Source organism: Anastrepha obliqua, chromosome 5 (genome assembly GCF_027943255.1).
Source record: "Anastrepha obliqua isolate idAnaObli1 chromosome 5, idAnaObli1_1.0, whole genome shotgun sequence".
Taxonomy (NCBI): Eukaryota; Metazoa; Arthropoda; class Insecta; order Diptera; family Tephritidae; genus Anastrepha; species Anastrepha obliqua.
Genome location: NC_072896.1, coordinates 70,592,292 through 70,610,004, shown reverse-complemented (window position 1 = coordinate 70,610,004; position 17,713 = coordinate 70,592,292). Strand labels below are relative to the sequence as shown.

Sequence of the window (17,713 nt, the reverse complement as noted above, 5' to 3'; positions counted from 1 at the left end):
TGTGAATATAAATATGATGTAAGATAGCACGTGCGCAAATTCACCAAAAGCCTCCAATTATAGGATCGCATTTAAGCACAATAGACCACATCAGAGGTCGCAGTGTGCACTATGATCCAATAAAAAAATAAATAACTAACTAAGACCGCACGTGCTCTGTAGACTTAAGGAGTCTCCCCATTACTTTGAAGAGATACAATTAGAAGCTGATAGGTCAATTCAATTGGAATTAAATGGTGGCGATGGTAAACCTCCGAGTGTATTTCTGCCATGAAAAAGCTCCTCATAAAAACCTATCTGCCGTTCGGAGGCGGCATAAAAGTGCAGGTCCCCCCATTTGTGGAACAATATCAAAACGCACAACACCACAAATAGAATAAGATGCTCAAGGCACTCAACGCACTTAACAATCAATTTATTGCAATATTAAAGTCACCATAGACGCCATATGGCCAGATTTATTGATAAAAGTAGTCAAAAATCGGATTGATTGAATGGATCATGTAACCCCATGAATTTTATCTACCAGCATATAATAAAAAAAAAACAATTAATTTCAACAATATTTCTGCCATTTTAAGTTCTCAAGCTCTTAAACAAACACCCGATATGTATACATATAATATTTAAATATAGGCATAAACACCTCCAAATATATATATAGACGAGTATATTAGTTTGGGGAAAGAGAAATCCCTTATTTTCTCGGAAGGTGGCTGCAGTGATCGATATCTCGTAAAGTATCGACCAAACAGTTTAAAGTTGATGTTCGTTGACAAGGTGACATTTCACACTAAAAAAATTATTCTGCTGTTTTTTGTTTGTTCCATTCAGTTGTGAGTTATATGGTGTTAAAAATGGAATTCAACAAAGAGAAAATTCGCTACATTTTACAGTTTTTCTGTGATAAAAGTGTAAATGCAAGCCAGATCGCTAAAATTGTAAATGGTGTTTACGGTGCCGATAATGTAACAGCTAATTACTTGCAATTTTGGTTTCGTCAATTGCGTTCAGGCATTTTTGATACTAAGGAAAATGTCGATAATGTCGATAAAATTATAGAAATGATCGAAGTTGAGCGGCATGTTAGTAGTCATAGCATCGCCAAAACGCTTTTTAGCCAAACTAATATATTTAATTAATTATATAATTATAATGAAATACTATTTTTCAAATTAATTTTTTGAACTGCTTTTACTTTCTTAATTTAGATTCTCAATCAATTGCATTTTAACTATTTCACGTTTTACTAAACTTTTGCAGCGTAGTTGGCTTTATTCTTTTACAATAAAGATATATTTATTTTACGATAAAAATATATTTACTTTTATTGGCTTATTTTATCCTTAACCCACTTCTTTCCCCTTCCACTTACTCCCAGCACCTTTTCAATAAACTTTTTTTTCGAAATTTTGAAAATCTTTCAAAAATTCTTCTGCACTCTTTAATTGCTTTCAATTGCATTTATTTTAAGTTTATGCTTTTCTACTTTTACTTTAGGTTTCGTTACGTCGTGACCAACGTCCAAAAAGTACTATCGAACCGACTGAGACGACACCTGTACGTAAACTAACCTGTGTGTTAAATAAAAAAATATAAACCATCTAAAATTTGTTATAAAACTTCATCTCTATAACCAATTAACTCCAGCATTTAATATAAGTGTTTAACTTGTTTGTCTAAAATTCATGTCATTCTTGTTAAAGGAGTATTCTTAGCAAAGAAAGTCGGTTCCTAAATACACCTGCGCGTCCTAGTAGATATACATCCACGCATACATAATATAATCATAGATCATTCTGTTTATGTAGTAAAATTTCACTTTGAGGAGTGTTTTTAGCGTTAAACGAAATAAAGCTGATTTTCGAAGATTGTTTAAGGTTTTTAGAAAGTTTTTCTAGACGAAAAAGTTTTTACTATTTGCAAAATTAGCTTTATTTTCTCTATTTCTTTCTCTGGGTTGGTGTCGGATTGATATTTGTACATACATTTCTAAGTAGAAGTAACCAATTATAACTATTTAGTAATTATTTCATGTTTCCTAATAAATATTAATTAAACTGTTCTATTTCCCTACTTATATAGTTCAGTAAAAAAATGAAATTTATGGTTTACGCTAATTTTTTCACTGGCGCGGGAAATATTATTAATTAACATTCTTTCATATCGTTCTTCTCAGCTGATTTCATCTGCTCATTGATTTCATCCATTTTGTCTAATTGTCTAATGCCTTTCTCCAATGGTTCACTAATTAATATTTTCATTGTGTTTGTTAATGAGCGTTTATTAAATTGTAATCCCCTTTGTCTATGGTCTAACTGCTTGTTCTATTGCATTTCAGATATTTCTTCGAATTAATAATAAATGAAATTAATTATTGTTTTTATTTTCTCATCCAATACATCTACCAGCTGGTGAAGCGTCTACGCAAAAGTGATGCCAGAGAGGTTTCAAGCGATGAAATTGCACTGGAAACGCGGTTGTCGCCCCAATCGGCCGATATTTTTACCAATACAATATGTGATCAGATATGCTACGGCTTTATAAGCATTGGCCAGTTTATATATCAAAATAGCTACATTTTCACAAATATCTCAATGATGGTGAGTTTGAAAAAATATCTTAATACGAATATTAAATTTTTAGATCTAGAAAAATTGTTTTGAGGAAAATCATTCACAGCAAAAATTGGTTTTGTATTAATATTTTTTGTTTTTAAGCTCAAGGGCGGGCTCAATTATTTCTTCAGTCCTATCTTCAGAACTGAAAGTGGAGGTATTCATGAGATATCGATTATCTCACAACAAAAACTTAACATTTGTCACAATATTAGGTGCCTTCGATTCGCCACTTCTCTGCTCGCTATGTTCGGGCTCTGCTCACTTGACGAAAAATTTGCATGTGTAAGCAACAAGAAAGTTATTGAGCAAGATTTGCCGCTAGCGAGTATGCACCTCAGGGATGATGGAATATAAGGTTGCGTCTGCCGAATTCGCTGTGTCATCAAGCTCCATGAATAAACAAACAAAAGTAAGGGAAATTATTCTTTTGTGAAGAGGAAGAGTAAGCGAAAACAATAGAAACTACCAAACACAAGAAATTATACACAACATTTTTGCCACGGCGCCATCCGTATAAAAACGCAAAAAAACTGCATTTGGAGGTTCTATATTCATTTCTGCTTTCACAATTAAACACGCGTTACTTCGTTTTCATTAGTTGGCTTAGTTCCACAAATCACAATATTTCCGAGCCATTCACTGAATTTTCACACACTCTTTCAAGCGAGATTCATTAAACTGAGACTTTTGTTGATTTAATTTTCGGAATACTCTTTTAATGTTCGCGTCCTATTCACATACCTTGCAATTGTTAGTTTTTGGTCTACATACAACCAACAATAACATTGAGGAGAACGAGAATACGAGAGTTATAAGTAATGAGTTGAAGCAGTTGCGTCATCTATTCGCTTGCTAATGCTCGGTGAATCGACGAGGCCTATTGTTTCACTATCCCTCTAAACACCTATCTGTATCCATAGTTACTAGGGCGGAGGGAAATTTTTTTTGTCCAGATGACACTTGCGGCATTTGTCAATAAAATCAAGGCAATTAGGCTACGAGCAAAATTTTCTAAAATAATACTTCACTTTAATACTACACAACGATTTCAAAGCTGCTTCTAAAGTAGCCTCCTCTATAGATAAGGTTACAGATATCTTGTTTACCTGCTCACCCTCATAATGAGTTCTCTCGAGGCGCGACTCTATTTTAAAGCAATATCAGAACTAAACGAGGGCTGCGGCACTGCTGAAATGTGTTCCTCACCAAAAAATCTTTCACAATGGGCGAGGAATAAGCCTATGCGTTGTCGGAGTGCGCGATCCAGTCGTTATCAGCAAGTTCGGGCCTCTCACGGAAAATACGCTTCTGCAGACATTGCAGACTGCCAACATAAGACTATACTGTTACTGCTCGACAGGAATATTTTAACGTTTATCATGAAGCAAATGTGGAACAAAACAAAAACCTCTAACATTGCCTTCAGTCGTGACGTATACATCCTCGTTTTCAATGGGCGCTGTTCACCTTTTTCTGCGTTTCCATTTCCGCGTTTGTTTGCGGGTCTCGAGATCGTACTCATATATCCAGATCTTAACTTTTGTGACTCATCCAAATTTTTCAGGACGTCACTAAAACAATCGTTTCGAAAACAATACATTAAACACAAACCAAACTACGACTTCAACTAATTAAAGTAAAGAAGGATCCCCTTTTTACACGTGAAGAGTTTTGCCAAGTGCCAAGTTATAACTAAATTCTTAATTGCGCATGCGTATACGAATGCAAATCTGAATACGAATGAGAGCATCCATGCGAATGCGTATAAGACGAAACGTTCAAATCAAAACCTAATTACTGCTAAGAATGCTGACATCTTCACCGATTTATATTTTGTTATATTTTTCGAAAGTAGAGCTCGACCTGCACCCACTTAACTACCTTGGTTCTACGTTCTTTGTCTTATTGAGAAATATTGCATTCTGGAAGATAAGTTTTGCATCAGATTAGGGTCTGTGAGCAGATCAATGATCTATGTTAGACCACTGCTGATCTACCCTATTCGTCTGACCTAAGGTTTTTTGAAACACATTCCGGTATAAAAAACCAAACCAGTATTAAATTCGATACTGCAATTTTTAATTATTATTATTCTTATATTTCATTTTCATATATTTTTTATTGTTTTCTCTGCTTCTAGACTTGGTCCATCGTCTATCACAGTTGGCTGACATTCGTCCTGTTATTGTGGGCCAACATACTCTGGATGATTCCCAATCAGCGTAAAGCCATGATGCGTTCCAGCCCCTTTATCGTGTGTTATGCTGAGTTACTACTGATAGCCCAATACATTTATGGCATGAACCTGAAAAACAACGAATTACCCTCCAAAGTTGACGTAAGCAAATTGATATTTGAGCGATTCCATGTCAAGTCATCTAAATATGTACCGGCATGGTCTTAAATTTATCTGAAAATTGATATATTTTTAAGCTCGAGTATAATTAGAAGTAAACTGAAAGAAAGATTTGAGAAAAGTTCAATAATTTACAGATTTGTTCAATGTGGAAAATTGTGAATTTGTTTTTGTTGAACCAAACACATTTTTTGAAAAGTACCTTTTAACCTAAATACAAAAATTATATAAATAATAAATTATAAAAATTTTCAATATTTACTGAACCTCAAAATTATAAAAGTTTTTCCGAAATTTTTTCCAGTTTACTCTTACCAAGCCTACAAATAAATTAATTTTGAGAAAAATTTCAGGCCATGTGCTGAGTAATTGAATCACTAGACATGGAATCGCTCATATTTAATAATTTTCATGCAATTTGCTTTTACCTATTACTTCTACATTACTAAATATGTTTCCATTTTTTCCTCCCGCAGACCGCTGGCATCAATTTACAGCAAATCGGCCTCGAGCGTCCACAAGACCATGGTACACATCCGTGTGTTTCACTAATTGTGAAGACTCTTTTTCTACTTATGTTTTGGGTTACATCAAGACAGTTTTTCCAAGAGAAATCTGAGGAAAAGCGTAATAAGCATAGAACACCGCTCGCAATGGCACTCGAAACTATCGATTCAGAAACCTCCGTTGAATCGGCACGCAAACATACATCGAAATTTCTTAAGAAAATCGGTGATATCGTCAAAAATCTCTTGGTCCGCTTATGGATTTGGATGTTAGTTTTGGTGATCTTCTTGTGCGCTATGACTGGCAAATTTATGACCGGCTTTCGCATATGCTACATGGCGCTATTTCTCTTCTTCTTACTCGTCTTCCAATCATCATCGAAGGTGTGGGTTAAGGTGATGTATGGCTTTTGGTTATTCATCATCTTCTACGCCATGTCCATGCTGATTCTTATTTATACCTATCAATTCGACAAATTCGATCAATATTGGTATGAGTATTTGAATATATCACAAACGCTGTGAGTATGAAACAAATGGGGGCATATAAAATAATTTTTATGCCATAATGAAATAATTTGCATTTATTTTTTCTTTCTCAGACAAAACGACATCGGACTGGAGCGTTACAAAACCAAAGACCTTTTCCTGCATCTGGTCTCACCAACACTAATCGTTGTACTAACAGTCATTCAAGTGCATTATTTTCATCGTCGTTTCATAGAATCGCTACAAGAGCGTGAAGTAACTGCTGAGTCACATGAAGAAAGAGATAGCCAAAACCAAGTTGATGATAGAAAGGAATCTAAATCCGACGGAATTAGTAATGATGCTACGAAATTGTTGGTTTCATCCCTAAAACGTTTACGCAATATTACCAGGCATTATTTTATAGTTTCCAAGAAATTGTTCTGGCGCTTCTTGGAATTACACATTATTAAAGCCGTTTATGTGACAGCCTTTGTGTGTGCCGTTAGTCAGGTAAGAATACGAAAATTTGGATTAGCTTTGAGATGTACGTTAATTATGTTGAAAATTTGTTCCTTTGAAAAGTGAACTCTAAATACTATGTGAATTATTATTTATGTAAAACGCAGTAAGATTCCGAAACTCGATTTGTTTCTTCGAAAGATCCTGTATGAAATGGAAATAAATTGTCTATTCAAAACCGTTCACGAATGCAGTGCTAAATGTCGCTTGCATAAATGTGAGCTTCAACTCTGAGTTGAAAGGAGAGAGCTCAGCTCAAGCTACTGAATTCAAGTTTCGGCTCCAAATTCGCCTATTTAACCTGATTCTTCGTATTTCAAGCTTCCATGTATTTTGTTGTTATCTTATCGTTATATCTAAGTTTGAATTAAACAAACGAAATATTGCTGCTGTGTATACAAATTACACAAAATAAAAGTGCAGATTATTAATAATCAATAATCAAAGCATACTTATAATAATAAATAATAAAAAAGGAAGAGCTCCAGCGAACATGAAAAGAAAGCTTTCCCATATGTAGGGCGAAGAAATCGCTGGCTAAGTTTTGAGCAATTAATTTTGAAAAATGGACAAAACTAATCCCTACTAATATTATAAATGTGAATGTAAGTTTGTTTGTTACGCTTTCACGCCAAAACTACTTAACCGATTATTATGAAACTTTGTACACATGTTTTTGGAGGTGTTAGAAGTAAAATAGGATACTTCTTATTAAAAAAAAGGGTCTCGAGCTATAGGTCAAAACGTGGACCCGGGTAACCTTCGGATGTGTATATACAATACGGGTATCAAATGGAAGCTGTTGGTGAATGCTGTAGTTCAGAGTATTTTTCATGCCGCTCCGTGACTAGGGTCTCGAGATAGAGACCAAAACGTGGACCCTAGAATGTGTTTGTACAATATGGATATCAACTGGAAGCTGTTGGTGAATGCTTTAGTACAGAGTATTTTTCATGCCGCTCCGTGACTGGGGCCTCGAGATATAGGTCAAAACGTGGACGCGGGTAACCTTTGGTTGTATATGTACAATATGAGTATCAAATGGAAGCTGTTGGTGACTGCTGTAGTTCAGAGTATTTTTCATGCCGCTCCGTGACTAGGGTCTCGAGATAGAGACCAACACGTGGACCATAGAATGTGTTTGTACAATATGAATATCAAATTGAAGCTGTTGGTGAATGCTTTAGTACAGAGTATTTTTCATGCCGCTCCGTGACTGGGGCCTCGAGATATAGGTCAAAACGTGGACGCGGGTAACCTTTGGTTGTGTATGTACAATATGGGCATCAAATGGAAGCTGTTGGTGAATGCTGTAGTTCAGAGTATTTTTCATGCCGCTCCGTGACTAGGGTCTCGAGATAGAGACCAAAACGTGGACCCTAGAATGTGTTTGTACAATATGGATATCAAATTGAAGCTGTTGGTGCATGCTTTAGTACAGAGTATTTTTCATGCCGCTCCGTGACTGGGGTCTCGAGATATAGGTCAAAACGTGGACTCGGGTAACCTTTGGTTGTATATGTACAATATGGGTATCAAATGAAAGCTGTTGATAAGTGCTTTAATTTTCATACCTATTGATGACTAGGGTCTCGAAATATATGCCAAAACGTGGACCCGCCGTGTCTTTGCCCAGCGAAGCGGGCCGGGTTTGCTAGTTTATATATAAAACTAGCTGTACACGGCGCGCGTTGCTACGCCAACAACTAAAATAAATTTAAGAAAAATAACTTTAAAGAAAAATCAGTACACAAATATTCAATTCATTCTAAACCTCTTTATTGATTTTGTTTATTTCGAAAAAATTGTGACACTACAAAGTTTTGTTTCAATTCGATGTTTATTGAAGTGCTGTGGGATACACAATATTTCTTGTTTTTCTATCTGGTGCGTAGACGAATAAATCAGAACGCTTTCCGACACGCGAGCAAGCCACATAGAGTTGTCCATGTAAGAAGCATGGATTCTCCAAATTTAATCCACATACTTGTAACGATTATCCTTGTACTTTGTTAATAGTCATTGCGAAAGCGAGTCGCACCGGGAACTGTAAGAACTGGTGGAATTGATGGTACTGACATGTTGTTGTTGGAGCAGTACCTTTGCCCTGTCAGTGTAGCGTAATCACCGGTCGTCTTCGTCTAGCTCATCTAACGGGAGGTCCAAGAAACTAGCTGTTTCGAAGGGTTGGGTCCAGAGGGGCAGGGCTGTTAGATGAGTGGGTTTAATGGGGCATGTGAAAAGGTGGTTAGTGTCGTGCGGGGTGCCTTCACATGCTGGACATATGTTTAGTATGCCGCGGTCGGTTCTGGATAAATAGGAGTTTAACGTGGTACTATATCCAAAACGTAATTGTGCCAAGGTTGCGCGGGACTCTCGGTGAAGTTGAAGCTCTTCGTCTGCGATTGGTGGTGATTGGACTCCGATAACGGCATTCGGGGGTCGGGAGCTTAAGAAGGTGGTGCGAGTCTCCCGATGAATGGGCAGTCCTCTCGCAGAGGCGGTTTTGGTTGTTAATGACAGTTGTTTATTAATGACGGTGAGTGCTGTGGTGGTGCTATGCACTCTTCGGAAACCATGCTGGTGTGAGGCTGGGGTCAGGTGCTTCGTAAAGAGTGGGAGTAGAAGGGCCTCAAGAGTCTTCACTACTGGAGAAAGGAGAGTTATCGTGCGATAAGAATCTCCTTGGTTGGCGGGTTTCTCAGGCTTCAGTAGTGGAACCACTCTCCCTAATTTCCACTTATCAGGAATGATAAGAGTGGCCATAGGCAAGTTGAAGACCTTGATGAGATATTATACTCCCAATGGACCCAGCTTTTTCAACATCAGCATGTTTAGTCCGTCAGGGCCAATGGCTTTAGATGGTTTCATGTGTTTGAGGGCCCCCTGAACATCATCGCTAGAGAAAGCAAGTGGCGCACTGTTGCATGTCAGTTTGTGCAGCCGTCTGGCAGGACTACATTTGGATCTGTCGGCCGGAAGATGCAGAATAAATTGCCGGCTAATATAGCTCGCGCATCTTTTCGAATCCGACGAAGCACGACCATTGAAGGTGATATCCACCTTGTCATTGTGCTTCGTGCTTCGACAGGGACCTTACGGTGGACCAGAGCTTGCTCACACCAGAAGTGAAGTTGCAAGACTTCAAATGCTCTTCCCACTTGTTCCGCATATGTTTGGTTACCCGTTTCCGTATGTCGGAATTGAGATCCTTTATTCGAGGATCCCCTGGATCGGCATGGCGTAGGCGACCACGCTCGTTCGCAAGAACAGCTGTTGAAGTTGATGTACATATGACCGGTGATCCCCGGAAACAAAGTCGGCAGGTTTCTCGATCGAGATGATAATGGGCAAGTGGTATGGTGCAAGCGATATCATAGGTCGCCAGGTTATGCTATTTGTCAGACCTGCGCTAGCAATTGTGATGTCAGGCGAGCTGCTACAATTGCCCACTACCCTGGTGGGGGCGTCGTTGTTTACAGTGCTGAATGTCGAGTCGTCTATCTGCTCTTCCAATTGATGTAGGCAGACTACGATCATTTGGTAGGCTTGAATGCCAAAGATCGTGATTGTAACTCGGGGGGTGAGGGATGCGTGGTGTGGTCTGCGTTGGTCCTGCTGTGTATTCCGCAAGAGTTGCTGTGGCCTAACGTTGACGGAGGGCCGCGCCGCAGAGGGCGGTTACGGGTGCAGAGCTCTGTAGCAGGGGGCAACGAAGTCGCGTGTCCACTCACGTGTGGTGCGAAGGCCAGAGCACCTCCGAAAGTGGCACCAGCCATTGCAAGCATTGTACTGGACTGTTGTCAGGTTCCGAGGGACCCTGGTCTGACACACGGAGCAAACTTTTTTTAAAACGACTTTTAATTAATATATCAATCTTGTAACCACATCAGTTATGATTCTTTGAACTTTCTACCACACAACTTAATTCAGCTTATCTCTTTTTACCTGTTTAGCAGTATATTGTTAAGTTTTCAGAGTCGAATAAAGCTATAACTTAAAAATTCATTATGAATTAAAATATTAAATTTGTCTCAAAAAAGTCATAACGAATTGTCTAAATACAAGTGTGTTTATATAAATTAACCCATTTTCATTCTTCCAGGTCTGTGTTATCCACGTCATATTCGTAGCGCTGTGCGTTCTGGGTTGCATAACACGAAGCTCTATACAAATATTTATCAGCCGCATCATCTCATTCGTTGTGTCGATTATAATATTAGCAAAAATGATCTATCAAATTGGTTATATTTCACATGAGGATTACGACGTAAAATGCGTAAGTATGAAAAGTGGTATGTCACAATAACTGACCATACGAAATTCATCAATTTTGTTTTGTTTATAATCTTAAATTTTAGGAGAACGAAAACGTCACTCACGGCAATAGCGCGGTGTGGTTCGGTCTGCAGAAAGCCGATGAAACTACAAATGGTCTGATTGGTCTTATAAAAATGTATATTATTTACATGATCGTTGTGACGCTGCATGCTGTCGTCAGTTTAAGGCAATTTCAAATGCGCGCTATCTACGGGCACACAGGAAAGGGTCAAGCCAAAGTACTCTTCCCTAGTACGAATCGTGCCAAGGCCGAAACAAACCTCAAATCAATGATACAATATCTCTTTAACTATGGCTTTTACAAGTTTGGCCAAGAAATCTCATTGATAATGTTAGTCACCACAATAGCCTTCCGGCAGGATATTGTAGCATTTTGTTATGTTATTTGGTTAGCCGTGCTGTTGATGTTCAGTCGGAAGAGACGTAGCTCAGTATGGGGCATATTTCAGATGTTCATTGCATTGAGCATATTTGTACAATATTTGGTGTTGCTCGGATTACCGCCAAGCCTCTGTCTGGGTATGTTACACAAATAGTTTATTTTATTTATAGTACTAATTTATTAATAATATTTGTTGACAAAAGGCAACTGCAGTTTGTATTTGGGGAAAAAAATATATGTACATAAACTAGTGGCTGTTCTCAAAGTACAAATGCCAGTGATACCCCCAGTTATAGTACCATGGAACATTTTTTCCACTTGTAAGAGGGCTTACATATCTTTCTGCAGACTACTTATTTTATTAAAAAATATTTAGATATGAAATTTTAACGAAGGAAATTTCGTTATCAAATTATTCTCTATACATTTATGGTGCGTGTCTCACGCACTGCCACAACGCTTACGGCGCTGCTTCAACAAAAACCAGCCAGTCGTATTTTCTGCAGGGTTAATAAAGAGTAGATAGCCGCACCAAATTGGTGTGTACTATCTGGCCCTATGGGCTATTAAGCTGAAATAAATAAGTTCGAAGCGATTACACCCTGAAGTACAGGTAGTACCCCCGATACATTCGGCTCCCACACTCTTCCTAAGTATGGCTGACTCGAAGTAAAGTGGAGTTTCAGCGAATATAACAAAAGTCGTCTGGTGTCGAATATCTTTCAAACAGTAACATCTCTAAGTGTATTTCGACTATAAAAGCTCTTCTCATAAGAATCATCTACACTCCCGATTTGGCATAGAAATGATCCGAGAAAAATCGCTTTTAAATGCGTGTTTTGAAGCTGCGATAACTGTAGAAAAAAATCTAATGGGACTAACGATAAGAACGAAGAAAATTCAATCACCGATTTTCTAGTCCACATGGGCAGTGAAATGTTGCTTAAAACTTTAAACTTTATACAGAGTTTATAAAAAAACAACAAACATCAAATTTTTAAATCAAGTTTTTTCCGAAAGTTTTAAGATTTGCAGTTTTTATTGTCCATTTAATTTTATGGTTAAATTTCTACCTCACTATATTATGCAATGATGTAAAAAATATAGAAAAAAATGAGGCGGACATAAACTAAAATTTTCCCCCCTCTTTATAACTTTTGTATAATTATACTTTTGAGTTCCCAAATTTATGATAATTATTTTCAAACAATTAACTAGTAACTTACCCCATGATTATTATTTGATAATTGTTTAGGGAAAATAAGTTTACTGTGACAATTGTGCCACCTTTATGAAGTTTTCTTTCAATGTAGCCCAGCTCCTGCGGCTCACAATGCGATGCGGCTGCCAAACCTAACCTAACCTCATACATCCAGATCTTACTTGTTTTGATATATGTATATATGTGGCGGCTAATAATAATAATTTATGCAATAATTTTATATACCAAACTGTGTACATAAAAGTTAATATTAAGTTCACTGGTATGTATTCAACTAAGGGTTAAGTTATCCTTCATTCTACTTTACATTATTATTCTAATATTACTATGCTATCTCTCTTACTCCTACTATTTTAACAATGTACTTTACATATTGCGGAGATCCTGAAGATCTCCTCAAACCTATGATATAAAAGCAAGAATGATAGAAAGAAGATTGCGCCCATCAGAGCGTACGTGACGTCACGTTTGCTGAGTTGTGCAGTATTGCCAACCATTTGCTCTTCGCAATAAATTTAGTGCTTTTTTATACCCAAAATGCAAAAATTTTTAAGTTTCGTGTTTGTTTCCTTTTTTTTAATTTAAAGCTACCGAAACTTTAAGTTAAAAAACAAACTATTTTATTAAACAAAAAAAGGTCACTCTGAGAAGATTTTAGTGCTAATGAAATTTTTTTTACTCTTATAAAATTTGATAATTTCAAAGTGCAAATTTAAAAATATTAAATGCCCCTCTCTCAACTCTTCTTAAGATTGAAAACACACTCGAGCTTGATTTGTTTACAGTAGCACAGAAAACAAACTATGTGACATATCACGCTGAAATTTGCCATGTAAGCTAATAACAGTCCTTCCAAAAAACAAAAAATTTATTTTTGCCATATGTCATCCGCGGACCGTTTTATTGATAACGTCTCGTTCATATTTGAGCAGAAGTTATATAATATTTTGAGGCTATGAATTGTATATGGCATGACAAATTCGATCCCTTGATAGTTGTTGTTGTCGTTCTTTTATTATAATTGTTATTGTACTCTTTCATATTTATACTAGCGCACTTATGCAAAAGTGTATTTTCATTTTGTTCACGTAACGGTTGTATATAACAGCATAAAAGAATCGAAATATGAGAGGGATTGATTTAGCAATGCCTGTCGTCCGACGGTCTGTCCGTCTGTGCGTAAAAATTAATATTTTTCAATGAAACTTGGTACGCATTTCCAAATTTGACCAAAGCATTGAAAATTTGCGAAATCGGTCAATAATCACGCCCACTTCCCATATAATGGTAATTTTCGAAAAAGCAAAAATCATGATATCTCTGTTATAAATAAAGCAAATCATTCAAATTTGTTAAAAGTGAAATACGACGGAAACAAAAAGAATTGGAACAAGGCCGGTAACCACGTCAATTTCTGGGTAAATGCGTGGGTTTCGATAACCACTCTATAAAATTCGCTGAAACTTCGTACCGCTCAATTAAATCCGACTTAAAAGTTTCCGTCCGTCCCCCGTCTGATGTTATAAGCTATAACTCTGGCCATTTGATGATGATTTTGTTTGATCCCAAAAATCAACAGCAAGCCCAAATTTAATTATATTAAAATTAGCATGGGTTGGGCGTAAATACCTTTTGGAAATGCACAGATTTGAACCCTGGGCACGTAACACCAATTGATAAAAAAGTATTTTTCTAATAGCAGTTGCTTTTCGACAGACAATGGCAAAACGCACATCGCAAATATGTGAAGGATCTCGGCCAAACACCCAAAACTGATGTAAGCGCCAATAATATATTATAAAGGGTGATCAATTTAGAGATATCGGATTTTAAATTGAAATTAAACAACGAAAATTCAAATTGATTGCACAATCTTTATTATTTTTTTAGAAGCATTCGTCGTGACATTCATTTTTTAAAGATTCCTTTAATCCCTTTCAAATTTTGGTCGCAACTGCACCGTATTTCGGCCATCTGTAAACACCAATTTTGAATGACACGCTGGAGGACTTCAATCGGTATCTCGTGAATCAGTTTATCAATGGTGGCTCCCAATGCCTCAATCGAAGATGGTTTATGGACAAAACATTTAGACTTTACATACCCCCACAGCCCCCACGAATAAAAGTCCAAAGGTGTGATATCACACAATCACCGAAATGACGACACAGTAAATCCATTGTTTCACAGGCTGTATGGCAAGTAGCGCCGTCTTGATAGAACCAAATGTTGTGGAGATCACAGGCTTCGGTTTCCGCCTTCAAAACAGTGTTCATTATAGCGCGATAGCCATTTCCATTCACCTTGGCGCCAGCCTCGTCTTTGAAAAAATATGGGCCAATGATACCTCCAATCTATAGACCGCACCAAACGGTTGATTTCAATAGATGTAATGGCTGTTCTTGAATGGCTTCGGGTTGCTCTTCCGCTCAAATACAGAAAATTCGCATACTGACGTAGCCATTAATCTGAAAATGGATCTCATCACTGAATACCATAAGTTGGCCTGAGTGCGCGAAAGCCACAGACCGTCGATTTTCGTAATACAATTACGATTTGTATACGTTGTTGAGGAGTAAGTCTTTCCACGATGAAATGTCAATGAATACTGAAAAAATTATATATATTTTGTTTGACAGTAATCACGCTTGATCTGTCAAAAAACCCTATTGGAAAAAGTACATCTAATCTGATCACCCTTTATATATATGAAATGAGCGCAGGCATACAAAGTTCGGTCCGGACAGAATTTAGTACTTGCCTATGTTTCTAGTTCAGTATAGGATTTTTTCAATCGTGCTAGCCATAGAGAATCAATTTAATATATTATAACATAGAATTTTTCAATTGTGCTATACTTAATCTCTATCTACACATTTCAGAATATCCTTGGCACAATTCTCGGTTCTCAACACCCATCCAAGGATGGCTGCTATTACCTGGTAATCTGCACTACGATCACACGATAAAATTGATTTTCGATTTCATTCTATTGTTGATGGTAACGTGTCAAAAGCGTGTTTACAATATCGAAGAAAGTTCCGGTGACAGTTATGCTGGTGGCTCGAATCGAAATGTGGTCAAAGACATTGAGAATTTGGGTCGTGTGCCGTTTGATAATCCCACAAATGACTTCCTATCGCATGTACGTAACTATTTGGATATTTTCATGTATGCCATACTGTGTGGTTTCTTTTGGATTACACTGGCCACTGTCTTTTTGGCTGGCACGAATATGCGTGATTTTCTCACTTTGGGTTATCTAATTGGAGCTTTCATATTCTTGTGGGAGGGTTCCGATTTCTATCTACGTCCCATACGTCAAATAGTCAACCGTTGGCGATGGTTACTCGCTTATAATGTTTTCAATATAGTTGTGAAAACTTGTCTCGAAATGATGGGTTGTCTATTCTTGGAAGATCTGACAAAGCATTGCTGCTGGCTTGTACACTTGCTAGGCATTGGCTGCTACTTCCGGACTCAGATAAGCGAAGATGAAGCACTAAAAGACAGCGAAGGTGGTGAATGCCCGGAGGTGAATAAATCAACAATTCTAATGTGGGATACGATATGCTTCGCATTTCTGATACTACAAATGCGTATATTCAAATCTCATTACTTCTGCCACATGATCATCGACACGAAAGCGAATAGTATATTGGCGACGAGGTGAGTTAGTGAAAGGAGAAATGTTTTTGTTTTATTAATATACAGAATTTCTAATTGATGTTTATAATTTAATTTTAATCCGCTTTTACAAAATTTATAGAGGCGCTGATATTATTGAGGACTTACGTCAGAAACAAATCGAACATCGACAACAACACGAAAATGAAATTTTGGTCAAGATCAAACGTAAGATGGAGCGTATACGTGCAACACAACAAAAGATGCTTAAACCGATTGATAAGCCCACACATTTCGATGGTAAGTTGCAGTTTCGAAAATTGTATAACACCATACATATTTATGTAGCATGGCTATAATGCATAAGATAAACATTTTTTTTAATTTTGAAAAAGGAGAAGTCTTCTATCGAAATGAGTGTTTTTTTATATGTTTGTGCAATTTTTGGAAAGCACATGCGGCTACTCAATTTTTAATGGTGAAAAAGCTGTGACGGATAGTTTTTTTTTTTTTTTGCAATATGTAAATTTGCTTAAAAGTGCACGCTCAGAAAATTTTATTTGAAAATTCCGTTAATGTAAAAACGGAAGAGCCAAATACACGGTATGTGAGATTTTATATGCATTTGCTACAAATCATGTCCATGAATGATCAAAGCAATAAATAATTCTTTCATCATAGAACACTGGAGGACGGGTTGGCCGTCAATTTTAGAAAATAACCAATAGATAAATACATAACACAATTCTTACAGAGTAGATAGGCTAGAGCTGAACCTTGCAGACATCATCTGCTCAGCATGCGAAAACGGTCCACAAAAATCCACACATCTCTTCGCATGTGCTACACACCAGTGTACCAACTGAAGAAGACCGTTCGCTCGCTTGAACTTTGAGTTGAGACATCTAATGGGAATGACGAACAAACAATCAGTGTTAGGAATAATTTAGATTGAATTGCCTATCAATTGTGATCATTGAGACCAACGAATGATTGGCCCGGGGAATGAGCTGTTACGATGGGGTTGGAGAATGCCGCAGCAACAATACAAATGTGTCTGAGTTCTTTCCTTGCAGTAGCTTAGAAAACTTGCATTGGTTCCAGATAATGACAGACGCCAAGTTTGGGTATAATTGTCACACAGCTCATACCAATCTAAAAGAGGATCTGCATAAATTCGATACCTGCCTGAAGTATTCGTGTCGCTTATGGGACTATGCCGCACACATTTTGAAATATCTGCTGGTTTAGTAGAAACGACTTGTGCTTTTTGCAGCTCCTTCGCAATTTACAACAGGCTTTGAATCTGACTGTCGACGTAAGAACCACGTAGAAGTAGACGCCATTTCTTATAACTAAGGTTTAAGATGGTAAATACCAGAGCAATTTCGTAGCTTAAAAGATCTGTTAATCCCCAGTTCATTGTATTATACCGCAACCTCTACCCACTTTCAAAGTTTTGTTCAAAGCATAAGCTTGTTTCTTGCCGCACTTCTATCCTTCCGCTATGCAGGAAACTCTCTAGTGTCTGAAAAAATCATAATGAAACTCAAGTACAAGATTACGTAGCTCTGTTGAAAATTATGCTATACTACTATGGCCTATACTCTGTACTCGAGCTGCTCAAAGGCGTTAAACCACTTATCATCAATGCCCCGACGACTAAAT

General features: G+C 37.3%; 1 protein-coding gene across 3 annotated transcripts in view; it reads left to right on the top strand.

Annotated features, from left to right (window-relative positions):
* Positions 1–17,713, top strand: part of LOC129246828 (piezo-type mechanosensitive ion channel component) — a 156,956-nt gene that overhangs the window by 91,644 nt on the left and 47,599 nt on the right. For 2 of the 3 annotated variants that reach the window (XM_054885470.1, XM_054885471.1), the window contains 9 exons: positions 1,501–1,560; positions 2,412–2,603; positions 4,762–4,959; positions 5,454–6,004; positions 6,086–6,464; positions 10,579–10,752; positions 10,835–11,333; positions 15,301–16,087; positions 16,188–16,345. In XM_054885470.1, the coding sequence (XP_054741445.1) occupies positions 1,501–1,560; positions 2,412–2,603; positions 4,762–4,959; positions 5,454–6,004; positions 6,086–6,464; positions 10,579–10,752; positions 10,835–11,333; positions 15,301–16,087; positions 16,188–16,345 (2,998 nt within the window). The remainder of the gene's footprint in view (positions 1–1,500; positions 1,561–2,411; positions 2,604–4,761; positions 4,960–5,453; positions 6,005–6,085; positions 6,465–10,578; positions 10,753–10,834; positions 11,334–15,300; positions 16,088–16,187; positions 16,346–17,713) is intronic. The other variant, XM_054885473.1, reaches the window with a different exon arrangement.